The sequence below is a fragment of the Desmodus rotundus genome, chromosome 5, assembly GCF_022682495.2.
Source record: "Desmodus rotundus isolate HL8 chromosome 5, HLdesRot8A.1, whole genome shotgun sequence".
Lineage (NCBI taxonomy): Eukaryota > Metazoa > Chordata > Mammalia > Chiroptera > Phyllostomidae > Desmodus > Desmodus rotundus.
The window spans coordinates 29,575,589-29,589,732 of record NC_071391.1 but is presented as its reverse complement, the minus strand read 5'-3'; the positions used below and the strand labels follow the sequence as shown (position 1 = coordinate 29,589,732).

At 37.9% G+C, this 14,144-nt stretch overlaps 1 protein-coding gene across 5 annotated transcripts in view; it reads left to right on the top strand.

Annotated features, from left to right (window-relative positions):
- Positions 1-14,144, top strand: part of GAS2 (growth arrest specific 2) — a 115,609-nt gene that overhangs the window by 17,718 nt on the left and 83,747 nt on the right. For all 5 annotated transcript variants that reach the window (XM_053924380.1, XM_053924381.1, XM_053924379.1 and 2 more), the window contains exon 3: positions 998-1,119. In XM_053924380.1, the coding sequence (XP_053780355.1) occupies positions 998-1,119 (122 nt within the window). The remainder of the gene's footprint in view (positions 1-997; positions 1,120-14,144) is intronic.

Genomic DNA, 14,144 nt, shown 5'->3' with positions numbered 1-14,144 from the left:
GTTGGTAGTGGTGTTGATTGCACAACTCTGTGACTACCTTGTACTAAAAGCCATTGAATTTTTCACTTTGAATGAATTGTAAGGTGTGTGAATTATATCACAATAAAGCTGTTATAAAAGAGAAAAAGAAGAAAGAAAATATGCTTTGGGAGCATATGATAAAGAAGAAAAATAATGGTTAAGCAGTTAAATGTCAGGGATGAGCAACTGCGGATCACGTTCATAAGAGCAGCAGAGGAAGCTGTGACTGGTTGTGAGGGGAGAGAAAGAAGCTGAGGTCTGAATCTGATAATCGCACAGTTCAAGGACCGCGGCAGGAAGGGGAATGGTTAGAGAGGCAATGTTTTCTTACAGAGCATTTATCAGTGGCATTGATTTCACCTCCGTTATCTTAATCAGGAAAACACATTCAGTGGAATTTAGAGATGTGGCTTTTTTAGCATTGGCCATGCTATTAAACTCACCAGTGGTGGTTGATTTTTGATCTACGGTGGCTCTATTTCAAATTAAAGAACAGAGCTATGGCATTCTTCTTATCAAAGACACAGACGTAACACACAATACCAGTTCTGCTTCATGCTCTAGGCTTGCAGGCTGGAGTAATTGAATGGGTCACTGAGGATGAGAAGGGAACAAACCTCAGACACTAAACTGGGCAATCAGGGGTGAAGCTGGTTCTTTGAGTTTTGCTGACTGCTCAATTACTGACTGGTGCGACTCTCTCACCCAGAATATCACCTTGTCACCTTTAATGTGAATTAGACCATTGATGCAGTTGAAACTACATTATTAAAATGTAAAATGTTGAGATTCTTGCTACCCACGGAAAGCATAAAATTCCAAAGAAACAATTCTTTCCGGTGTGTTCCTGTCCCAGACAAGCAGCTCAGCTGGAGTAGAAGTTTTGATGGTAAAAACAATGTCAACTGTGTTGACACGAATGTCACATTTGTGTTGGGGGATGATTATGCTTTTCTAATGCTTCTTTTTGTTTCAGGGAAGGAGATTACGGCAGAAACGTTTATGGAGAAGTTGGACAATGGTGCCTTGCTGTGCCAACTTGCAGAAACTGTTCAGGAGAAGTTCAAAGAGAGTATGGATGCTAACAAGCCCACCAAGGTAAACCATCTGCCGGCAGAACGACAATTAGGAGGAGGAGGATTACACTCGTGGCTGCTTATGAACTGAATTTAATTTCAGGATTTTATTGAGAATGAATGTGTTACTGTCTCTATTAACAACGAAGCATAGAGGGTGCTTTTTAACTAGGTAACATGTTATTTGTCCTCTAACTATATAAATTACATAATCTTTTTTGTAAGTCTAATTACATAAAAGCTTATAGAAATTGATGGTATTAATACAAAGCAGGTGCTGTGTATAAACTGGCCGAATCTGATGTACTGATTAAAAATTTAGCAGAGAAATAATATATGTCATCAGGTAATGAAAAAAAAATCTAGTTAAGAGAGATTTACTGAATAGGTATTTGTTTCCAAGTAGATCATTATGGCAGAATATTGGAACAAAATGTCTGGGGTGTATAATTTTTTGTTTGTTTCAATAGGTAGTAGTGTTGAATTAAGTAAGACGGGATGAATTATTTTCTTTAAGAGAGCTCAGATTTCTTTTCTGCACGTTAGTTCTAATATTTATTTCTGTTTCATGTAAAAACATAATAAAAGTGTGATGTTTGATATATTTTGAAGGAAAGTAGATAGACAATACTTTTCTTAATGTTTAATAGAGAAGGTAAAAAGGTAATAAAAAGGTAAGGCTAAAATAAAGTTGAAGTCAGCTTAAAATAAAAGTAAAAAACAACTGTTCAACTTTCTGCAGCTCTGGCAAACAGACCGAAACTGATTATTTATGTACACTTTCTGAACTAACATCCAAACAGAAGATTAAACTTCCTAAAACACTGTATTTTTTTTACAGCAGTGTACTTAGTTTGTGAATAGTATTTTATATCACTTTGTAAAGTACTATGTAATATAAAAGCGCCTTCATTTTTAAATCTTAAAAGCAGCTCTGTGACAGTATTAATTAATTTAGTGGCCCCCAAAGTTGCTGCACACTGGACTCACCTGAGTATGTTTAAATCTACTGATCCCTGGCTAGGGAGCACCTTGGGTGTCTAAAAAGCTCCTCAGGTGGTTCTGTTGTTCAGCAAAGTTCGGGACCCACTGCATCCATCGTTTTTCCTCCATTGGTTAGATGCAGGCTAAGTGATCTGTGCAAGATCAGTAATAGATTCACGTAAACCCAGGTAGGTAGCTGTACATTGAGTATTTCCCACAGAAAAAAATAAGACTTTCAAACTGGGTAGAAATAACCTGCAGGTTACAATATTAAGTCTCTCTCTGTGTGTAATTATTTTCCTCCTTGGCATTTTGAAATTTAGGGACAGTAGTGATGAAAATAGGTGAGCTGGTCAATACCTTCTCTGAATTCATGTTGTGTATAGGGAGATGTTAAAACAGAATTTAAAAAAAAAATCAACAACAAACGTGATCCCATCTGAATTCATATCACAGGAAGCCCTTAGTCACTTTCTTTTAGCAAGTTAATCTCATGTTCTCATTCTAATAGCAATGTTTTTAGTTTTTTTGATTGCTGGTTAATTTAGGGGTTTTACAGCTGTGTAAACACATTTGAGTGAGTAAGTTATGCTTGGTATGTGTGAAGTATGTCTGTGTTAAGAATGATTTAAACCTTCTTTCTTTAATATTTGAAAGAATTTAATACAATGTGAGATAGTTTACATATTTAATATTTTAGTTATAAATTCATGACGGCTATATTCCATGCCAGCTTGATAAAGTTCCCTAAATGAGAATAAATTATATTCAATGATTTTTTTCTTTCCAGGCATCAATAGATCATTAGAAAAAAATGTGTCCTGTGTTTGTTAGCTATAAGTATTAATCTTAGCTTTTGACTTTTCTTACTTTGCATGGAAACATTGCAGAGATGCCACAGAACTAAGCAGCAATGGAGTAGAAGCATTTAAGTTAGTGTGCTGCAATTTAATTTTAGTAAATTTAATTTAAATTAATTTATGTATCATAATATGATCGATTCACTAGCATGACAAATGTTAATATTCCTGGGGCTGAGGATCATTAAAGGCAAAAATATAAATAAAACTAATCTTTCTAATATCCTATCAGGATGAGGAGACCAAAACAAGTGATAAGTCCAACGTTAGGTTTTATGCCTTATGACTCTTAGTTACCTGACTCAGAGTTGGCATCTCCCACCAAGACAGAATAATTGTTACACTGGTATGTGAACTTCCACTTCCTGGTCTAGGGTGAGTTCGAATGTATGAATGCCTTCATATCGTGTATTTATTTACTCTGTTCTCTTTCTACCAGTCATGACTTGATATTTGTGCAAGACCCTCTCAGCCACTAAGATGTCAGCGTGGTGCAAGATGCCTCTCTCTTTTTCTCCTAACATTCCTTTCTGTTTGTCTCGTTTATCTTGAGAGACTCTGCCCTGGACATCAGAGTTTCTCTGGGTTCAGAGCTTCCTTTGACTTCAAAGAGCCCTGGGTAGTTAGATCAGGTTCGAAGCACATGAAGGGGAAAGGGGAAAAAAATAGTTCTGTTGCCTAGTAAAATGCCACATTATGCTCTGAGGAAGGAGCTGAACATTCGGCATCTGAATGCAGAATCCGGCCCTTGTTGGCTGAAAGAACATCCTAGTGAGATAGAATGCCCGCGATGCTTTTGCCGTCAAGAATACCTGGTTCTCTGGGCTGTGAGCTAACAGTGCCTCAGGGTGCTGTACCACCCAGGAGTTAAATTAAAGACATAAAGATTAGTTTTTCCCTTCAAAAATCAATAGCATGTTTGTTCACAGAACATCTTGTCAAGATTGAATTCCGAGGAACCTGGAAATTTGTGTTTAGTGCTGATATCTCTGACAGATTAAAAAGGTATGGGTAAAATGATAAAAAATTTTCTTAAAGATCTCAGCTGCAATTAATTTAGAGTTATCTATGTCTGACTATACAGTAAAATTATTGTATATTCCTCAAGAAATTCATGTTTTTGAAATGCAAATATAATGCTAGGGTTAAATCAACAGAATGAACTAGGATAAGATGGAGAGAATATAGGTGTTATTATGTGGAAATAAATGATATTTTTGATGAGTTATTTTGTGGCCTGGAACTTAGGGGAAAAGCAAAAAGAGAGAGAAGTTCATGATAAAGTTCAATTCCTCAGGATTCAAAATAAATAACTATAAGTATCTTTCAATTTTAAATATATTAAATTATTTCGCAGTATAAAATTAAATTCCCTTGTCACCATTTTCTAATTCCCTGACTGCCTGGAAAATTTTTCATCTCTAGATCAGAGATAAGGAAATGCCTTGCTTAGTGTTTTTCTCATTGAGAGTGTTCTATACCATCTTTTTCTAAAAAAATTATTTATTGATTGATTTTAGAGACAGAGGAACAGAGGACAGGAAGGAAGGAGGAACAGAGAGAAAGAAAGAAACATTGGAGAGAGAGAGAAAGAGAAAGAGAGAAACTTTGCTCTGTCGTTCCACTTATTTATGCCTTCATTGCTTGATTCTTGTATATACCCTCACTAGGGATTGAACCCACAACCTCGTTGTATTCGGACAATGCTCCAACCAACTGAGCTACCTGGCCAGGGAATTCTACCATTTTAAAGGGATATGCCTAACTGAACTCAGTTCTACAGTGATAAATGTTAGTGAACCAGGTAGAATAATAGGAAAAGAAGCTTGACTTTTTTTTTCCTACCCGTAGTCAACTGGTAGTATGGGACTTGATATGAGGTTAGTAAACAGGCAAAGATAGGAAAAGAGCACTTTGAAAAAGTAAGTATAACAGGGAGGGTGTGATGCACTTACTGAATTTACTTGGATCTTCAGGCGTAACTGAACTGATCTATATTCAACACTTCTACTCGATGACAGTGTATTGCTGGACACAACTAAAAATATGGGCAAATTAATTATTAGTTCATGATAAACAACAGCTCAAGTTTCATGGTTACTGGAATCCCAAGATGGAGGTTCAGCCTCCCTCAGACAACAACAGCAAGTGAAGGTCTTCATGATGCCCTTTACAAAGAAGGCGGTGTTCCTACATAGCTCCTTCTCAACCACTCAGATGGAGTTTCTGGCCCAGAAACTCCATTTAGATGACAAAAGCCCCATCCAGGATTCTCACGGGATTCCTCTTCTCCCCTCTGGAACGCATGTATGTTATGGAACCATCTAGTTTGTCTACTATTCCTGCTCTTCAGTATCAAATCAGCAAAATACTACGATACTGGAGAGTTTAATGTCTCCTGGGGTGTTGAAATGCCCGTTGTCTCTATGGTTTATGCCACAGAGCACGAGGTGATATGCAAGACAGTAAAAGAGCTCTGTTGTTTTTGTCGAGTCCATGCAAACTGCTTCTTGAGTTTTCTATTGATGAGGATTAAGAAAATTGCATTTTCCAGATGGATAGATGCATGCCAAGTACCAAAATATTTACTAATATACCGTATTTTGTCATGTATAATGTGCATGCTTTTGCACAAATTTTTGAGGGAAAAATAAGGATGTGTGTTATACATGGGTAATACTAATTCCATACCTATAGCATTGTTTTTAAATCTTTTATGTATGCTTATGCATTAAAAGTGTAACTCTAGAAAGCATAATGATATCTGTATGCAAAATAATACCTTGAAATACGATCATCGGTTTTGTTTTTAAAGATAAATAATTAAATAATTGAGTTAAAAAATTAAAATGAAATTTTTTTGCCTGAAAGTTTGGGCCAAAAACGTGGGCGTTCATTTATACATGGCAAAACACGGTACCTCAGTGAAAAGACCTCGTCTGGAATAGCCACTCTGATGAAGCTGTCACTTTATTTTAATATTTTGCTGTTCTCCGCATCCCATCCATTTTTTATATTGGCTTAAGTTGAGCAGAGATGTGACAGAAATTAATTTCCTTGCAATGTTTGGATCATTGATAGTAGCATGAATCTATGATTTTTTTCAAAGTTCTAGTGTTTTATTTTGTCCTTCTGCCAAATGAAAATTTACTTCATATGTCAAGCAATAAAAATTCTGACAGTTGCTCTTCTCATATCCATGACAATTAGTCACTCAGAAAAAAAAATATATAAAAATACCTTCTGATGGGTTCAAAGGCAGAGAAGTCATAGAGTGAGGTGGACTTAGGTTAAAAACCCATCCATCACCTCATCCCCACAAGGCATTTTTCTCTCGCTAATGCATCGTGTACAGTTCAGGCCCCTTTGAGGGTTAGCAGGAAGCTGAACAGTAAAGACTTGAGATCATCGCTCTCTTCACTTAGTGGTTCCTGAGTTTACTGACTAGCTCTAGTCTGGGAAGTGAGCCATCAGAAAGACTCTTATTTTGTTGCTGTTGTGTTACACAAGTCAAGAATTTAGGGAGTTGCCTTTCAATATACACCTAAGGCCCTGTGATTAATAAATCAGTCGGAGCTCCCGTGGGACAGATCGTTCTAGGAGACTTGATTAGCCTGCTTTGTGCTCTGCCGACCCTATCCATCTTGCCTGTGGAAGTTAAGTGCCACCATGTATTTCTGCCACGCTGAGAACCTCTATTCTCATTCCCATGAGTGAGCTCCTGTCACCAGCATTCTCAATCTGGAGAGAAAAGTCACATTAAAAAGTTCTGGAACTTTCCTCACCAACCTGTTTTTCACATCTGAGTGAAAAATAGAGCCCTGTTGGGCCCCACTGAATGACACAGTCAGCAATATGCTTAGATGAGATGTACATTATAAATTGCATGCAGTACGTCTTCTCTGAGTTCTAAATTCCTTTCTTTCTATTATACCAAATGACTTCTGGCCTTTTAGTGTCATTTAGCATGGGCCAGCATCGCACATACATTAGCCAATCTACCAGACCTTGCAGGATCACCTGTGGCTGTCCACGCTAGCACACCGAATTTCAGTGCATTTAGAGTACAACAGTCCTGCCAAATCTAAAACTACACGCTGTTCTTTCCAGACTAACACCCTCAAAGTCTGTTACATAAATAGAAACCGCCCCCCCCCCCCACCATAGTATACTTCATACCACTCAAGCATTTAAATGTGTGTTGAGGCTGGATTTCCCGTTTGGCCAGGAGTCCAGCAGTGAGATGTCTCTAAATTCATCCTGACCCAGGCTGCAGTATTTGGGTGCCTGGGAGAGGCTGTCAGCTGTGGCTAAGGCTAGCTGACATGTTCAGGACAGCAGTGGTTTCAGGAGTGTCCCGGTTAACTGATACCCTTTTCTTAGCCGGGTCCAAGAGAATACCAGTGATGGGGGAGCCACCATGTCCCTTCCCTACTTCCTGAGGAAGGGCTTGCTGTTTCACCTCCCAGTTTACCTGTCCTCTTCATGTCTCTGCCCCTCCTCTAAGATGAGAATTTTAGCTCTTTCCTATTTGAAAACAGGAACAGGTCAGGGGACAGCAGTGAAGCAAAGGACAGGAACCTACACCAAGTGCAAATTATATTGTTTGAATTCCTTACACCACAGCTATTCTGTGGAAAAATTCTTCCGTATTCAAAGGCTCACATATGTAAGAAACTTGACAGATTTCTCCAAATTTGACAACAGAACTTTTGTAAATTGCAAAATTTATGAAAGTGTTAAAAACATTTGTTCTGAGTAATCATGCTAAAATAAAAATTGGGTAATCTTTCTATTCTCCCTATGAAAATATTTCTAAATCATTGTTTATGAAGAGGCAATCAAAAAGGATAAAGACAAAATCTACAAGGGAAGCCAAAATAGGGTCCTGTCAGGGGGGTTATTTAATAAAAACATTGTGTTATTTTTCTGTACTTTGAGCTGGTCCTAGTGTTTATTACCTTTTAAAAGTTATAAATTTGTTTTGCCTCCTGTTATTATCTTAAATAAGTATCTAAATTTATATTCATAATCCTGTATTCTTTTTCATAAAAGGATCCTCAAATTATATGAGCTTAAAACCCCACAGAAATAGTTTATTCTTTAACCCCTGCATGAACCACGGGCTGCTAGTTTTCCATTCCACACTTTTTTTCCCATATCAGCCTGAACACCAATTCTAAATATTTGATATTTTTCTGAGGGCTGATGCCTGAACTTCCCTCTCTGGTACTGAAATAAAAAACAGAGACCTTGGAGGGCCCAGGATTTTACCATTCCTAAAGGTTATAAAGCATGGGCACAGGGCAGTCACTTCAGGGTACTATTGTCAGAAACAGTTATTTTAAACACTCTTTAGAAAGCACAGCTAAACAGAAATGGTTAATAGCGTGGATTCAGTAGCCAGACCTCCTGGTCTGAATCCTGACTCCATTTATTACCTTGGGAAAACTACTTAACTTTTCTGTGCCTTAATTTCTTCATTTGCAACACGTAGATAGTAGTAGCACCTACATTATCACGTTGTTATGAAGGCTACATAAATTGATATACTTAAGCACTGAGTAGTACCTACAGTATATGGGTGCTCATTCACATTAAGCTATTAAATTGATTTTATTATTCATCTCAAGATTCAAATTTTAGCAATAGAGATCTGTGTGATAAATAGCCAACTCTCTGACCAGATCATGGCCGCACCTGACTGACATTTGCTCAGACTGGAAAAAAAATGAGAGAGGGTTTATTTCCCAAAGGAAGGGAATAGGGATCCTGGAAGAGGAGAGATGTCTTTTATGATCCCCGCCATAGTCATGGTTCCCTCATCTGTCGGAGCGTCTGGACCATACTGTTATACTCAGTTGATTACTTGTCTTTACTGGACTGTAAGATACTTGAGGACGTAGTTTATGCTTTTATTCATTTGTAGGTTTGTTACAATATCTAGCATATAGGTGCTCAATAGGTGAATTAATGAATCATGGCCCGATGTAGCTACATACTTGTAGATCCAAAATGTTGTTACTGGTGGGTTTTAGCAATCCTTAGTTTTTAATCCTGATGACTTTTATTCTCACCAAGTTTGAAGTTCTTCCCTTTTTTGGTTTTGCTTCATTCAGAAGTCCTTGGTGGTCAAAACCATAAAGAACAAAGTTGACTGTTTCTTTAAGTTTTTTTTTAAAAATTTATTTATTTATTTTTAGAGAGAGTGGAAGGGAGGGAGAAAGAGAGGGAGAGAAACATCAATGTGTGGTTGCCTCTCACATGACCTCCACTGGGGTCCTGGCCCACAACCCAGGCACATACCCTGAACAGGAATCGAACTGGTGACCTTTTGATTTGCAGCCTGCGCTCAATCCACTGAACTACACCAGCCAGAGCACAAAGTTGACTTTTAAGTAGTGGAGAAGACAGAGGACTGGAGAATTTTAGGGGTGTGGAGGGGAAGAAAAATCTGAGGACATCAAAAGTGCTGGTAAGAGCGTGGCTGTTGTAACCAGCCGTGGAGGTTTACTTAGTGAGAGAAGTCTGGGGGCGGTTGACCATTTAATTAATTGTAGATATTATTATATAGTCATGTGATATATTATTATTTGAGTTCAGAGCATTATCTAAAGATAAAAATGGCAACATGAGCATATTAATATCCGAATGTTTTATTCAAGTTGAGGATTATTTTTTTCAAGGCCTATTTATAGTTTTTGCCATGGTCCCATTAAAATAGGAATCAGATGAGTGATAACTGGTTTTATGACTTTGCTCACCATTGAGAATTAGGAAAAGGAATAATTGCAGGGCCTTTTATATAACAGATTCTCAAGAGGTATTTTTGACCTGAAATGAGGTATTGTTACAGTAATTTAGAGTTGTATCTTTCAATTACTGAATGAGTCGTAAAGATGAATCACTGTGAGTTATTTTTGCATCTTTTTCTCAATAACTGCTTCTTTTGTCCAATAAAAATAGTTGGTGAGTGAAATGGGACTATAAGAACTATTGTTTCTTCTCAGAGCCCCTAATTAGCCATCTACCAAAACACTATTTAACAACCAAGGTAAAAATACACCCTAAAAGTACAGGAGGGAATCAGAGAACTTCAGTGCTTAAGGAACAATGAGCAACAAGTACTACTATTGTCTTTCCAAAAATGTGTTATTTGATTAACTGATGGATAACTCAGAAAGGAGATGAAAGTGATCCTGGAGTACAGTAAGTTCATCATTTTATTAACTTTAAATGATATAGAGCATTATGAGCTGCAGATATGTTATGATGATTGGGCCCTACTTATATATGTTATTTAAAAATTCGGTGGGTGACTGATGAGCCTGCGTTAGGAATAAGAAGGGATGATGACCGTGGCGTCGAGGTGCACGTGTGCTGGTCGTGAGAAAGGGTGTGACCAAAACTCAGAGAGTCTACTCAAGAAATTTACTCTCTATCATGGAGAAATAGGAGGACTACGTTAATACATGGATTTTGAAGTCAGGCTTACAAAGTGATTTAAAAACATTAATTTCCAGCAGTCACAGATTAAAGAAGAGAAAGGCAGTACTTTATTGTGTGACTGACTTTGGAATAGAACTTAAAACATGAAGTATACACTGAAATGTTTTTATACATGTAGTTTTATTATAATTTTATTTGTAGTATGTCTCATCTACTTACTTAATCAAAAGTTATATCATAAATAATAGGTGCCTTAAAAATAATAGGTGCTTTATAAAATGTAATGTACACAGTAGTTCCCAGTTCGTTTATATTCTTTTTTTAAAAGATTTTATTTATTTTTAGAGAGAGGGGAAGGGAAGGAGAAAGAGAGGGAGAGAAACATCAGTGTGTAGTTGCCTCTCACGTGGCCCCCACTGGGGACCTGGCCTACAACCCAAGCATGTGCCCTGACTGGGAATCAAACCAGTGACCCTTTGGTTCACAGGCCCACAATCAATCCACTGAGCTACACCAGCCAGGGCAGTTTATATTCTTTATATATGGACCCATTGCAATAATTTTAAGTGTATTTTAACTTCCTTCTGGAAACTACCATATCATTGTCCATGGTCTGTGTCCATGGGTCTTTCTTTTTTTTTTTTTTTGCTTACGCCAACCCTTTTAAATAAGCTATACCAAGTTGTTATTTTCCCAAATTCTAATGTCATACTGGAGTTTACTTCTAATGAACTCTTTTAGCTGCGATGTAAGAAGGTATTTCTAGCTCTATCCTATCCTCTGCTAGGAATCTGCACATTCCAGAGAGGGGGGGAGAGGCAGACTAGGTGGCAACATTTAGAAATCTGCCAGGCTTCAGAGGCTACAAGTTTGTGTGAATCTGCTGATTTTAAAAGACCCTCCTTCAAAACTGTCCAGAAGTTCTTTGCTTTTAAAAGCTCAAACTAGGAGTTAGTGTTTGGTACAATAAGTAACAGTTCCATTCAAGGCACATGCAACATAAGGTTAAAAATAAAACCTGTTGAACTGAACTCTCAGGAAGCATGAAAACAAATTAAAACAAATTCTGGATTAGAAGAAGGAGGTACAGACATACACACACATACATTTTTTCATATACATAATTTCACAGAGCCAGCAGAATGTTGCCCCAAAGCATAAAAGTAAACCTGATCAAATTTTTCCGTGACGACATCATCTCTTCCACATATGGGCTCACATCCTGCATTTAACCACACACAGGCACACGGGCAGGACAAGACTGTAAAAGGAGCGTAACTGGGGAACGGTTTCCTGATATTTGATAGCACGGATTGTGGGCACTGCTGTTCCAGAGCCCTGTGGATATAGAATACTGTGTCACGGAAAGTCACTCTCACCATATGGAAAATAGAAAATTAATTATTTTAAAACGAGCTGTTACTAAATGCTTTGGAGAAATTGAGGTCACTTGAATAAATCAATAGTGAATATACATGCCATTTCTTAAAGGGGAACATTTACAGATCTCATAACAAGAGCCTTGTTTTCAGGGACTGAGAATTAGAGGGAAAGAGTTCCTTTTGACCTTAAAAATGTCCGAGAATTGCTAGATGATTTAAAATGTAAGTACTCGACATATTTATGTGTGTGTGGTCCAGGGTATATGGCACTGGTACATTGCAGAGTAGTGGCATAATGTTTTTTAGATGAGGTAATTCGGTTTACAGTCCGCAGAACTCTTCAATTGTATCTTAAGCCTTCAGAGGCTGACTACATGAATGCCTTCTATTGTTTTACTTAGCAGATTGAACGTGCGTTACATATCATGCATGAAGCTGTCTAGTGTGTGTGTTGTGTTTATGCTACTTCCAGTCATGTGTGATTTCACACCAGCTTAGGCTGTTTGTCTAATGGATGCCTTGCTGGCATCCCTGCTCTGTGTAAGAAATAAACAATGTAGCAATTTGTGTATCTTGAAGCCAAAATTAAAAAAAAAAACTTACTTCCATCAAATTGTTAAAAATAATTAAACCTTTGAAGTAAACAAAAAAAAGAGGAATCTTAAAGTGGGAATGGACCAATTAAATTCTGAATAAATTCAGAAAATCTCTTGAGAGTCTGCTTTGTTCTAGATAGTACGAAGGATGGACTCTTCCCTCTAGATCAGGTTCTGCCATGGCTTCAGGAGCTAGTGTGTGGCTCTAGGACACAGCCATGGAGCTAGGTCGTCAGGTAGGAGCCAAGCTAGTTCACACCATGGAAGCCATAATAAAGGAGTTTTTGTCTTTGTCTTCAAAGCACGGGGAAACTATATTTGCCTTTTGAAAAGTCTGTTATGATTAGAGTGTGGAGAACTGACACAAATGCACAGCACGATGAAAAAAAGTGGAAGACGGGACCCATGGTCAGTCAGCTGATGGGCACTTAGGATGTCAGAGTGCCCAAATCTGCAGCACAGTGAAGTTACCAAAAAGCGGGGAGGGGGCAGTCGTGGCTCAAAAAATGTATAGAAATCTGTAAGCCACTAAAATAAGTTGGCTTTCCTGGAATCCACCTATAAAGCAACCTTTCGACTTCTGAAAATGCTTTTCTTTGTTGCATACAATCATTACAGACGGGTAACCATAAAAATAGATTAGACTAAAATATTAGAATCAGCGACTCTGGGAACTCAAAATGTGCTGTTAATAATGATAAATTATTACATCTTTAAATATACAAAATGTTTGTTGGAAAGGAAAAATTCAAGATATTTATTTTTAGAGAAAGGGGAAGGGAGGGAGAAAGAGAGGGAGAGAAACATCGATGCGAGAGAAATATAGGACAGTTGCCTCTCCTATGTGCCCCAACCAGGGACAGAACTGCAACCCAGGCATCTGCCCTGGATGGGAATTGAACCGGTGAGCTTTTGGTTTGCGGGGCCATCCCCAAACAACAGAACTACACTGGTCAGGGCTTAAGATACATTTTAAAAGAGTTTCCCTGCCTGTTTCCTTAAGGCAGTTCCATGGCTATAGAAGGGACACACAAAAAACTGATGTGCATTCTCAAAAACATCTCTATCATACATTTGCTTTATTTCCTATAATTAATTAATAATTAGCTATTAGTTTCAATTTTGTTAAGAATCTGAGGGACTGTCAGACCTAGTATCCAGCAGTCCTTTTTCTGAGAATCTTTCATATTCAGAGAGGTTTCCCTTCCTCCCATTCAGACCTCACCCTTCCAGTCGCGCTACTCTAGCTGTGATTTCGAGGTGTTCTAAGGTGAAAATGGACAAAGAAAAAGAATTCACTGTTGGGTTTTTCGCTTCTGTAGAATTATCTATTTTTTATTTATTCCCTTAATCCATCTTTGACAACAAATGACACAGTTATTTTTCCAAAGCACACACATAATTTGGTAACTTCATAGTTTAAAATGTTAGAATTTTTTTGCTACCCCCGCCCCGTTAGGAACACCGAGATTGTAAGTTGTTACATGACATACATCTGCCTGTAGATCCAGTTGCTCAAAATCAGGGAATGTTCACATTAAAATATCTGGACTTCCAAATTCTTCGGAAAGTTTGGAGATCACACAACGTTAGGACCGCATCCCTTTATGGCAACTCTAAGTTGGAAGGAAATGCATATGGCTGCCCCTCCTGGACACGGAAAGAACTCCTCAGTTTCCCCTGTCTCCCCCGTTCCATAGAGTCCCCTGGAGCCAGCCACTTCACTGTGGTATTTAATGTGTCTGGCCTCTGCTGGGCCTTTGAGATTACGATGTT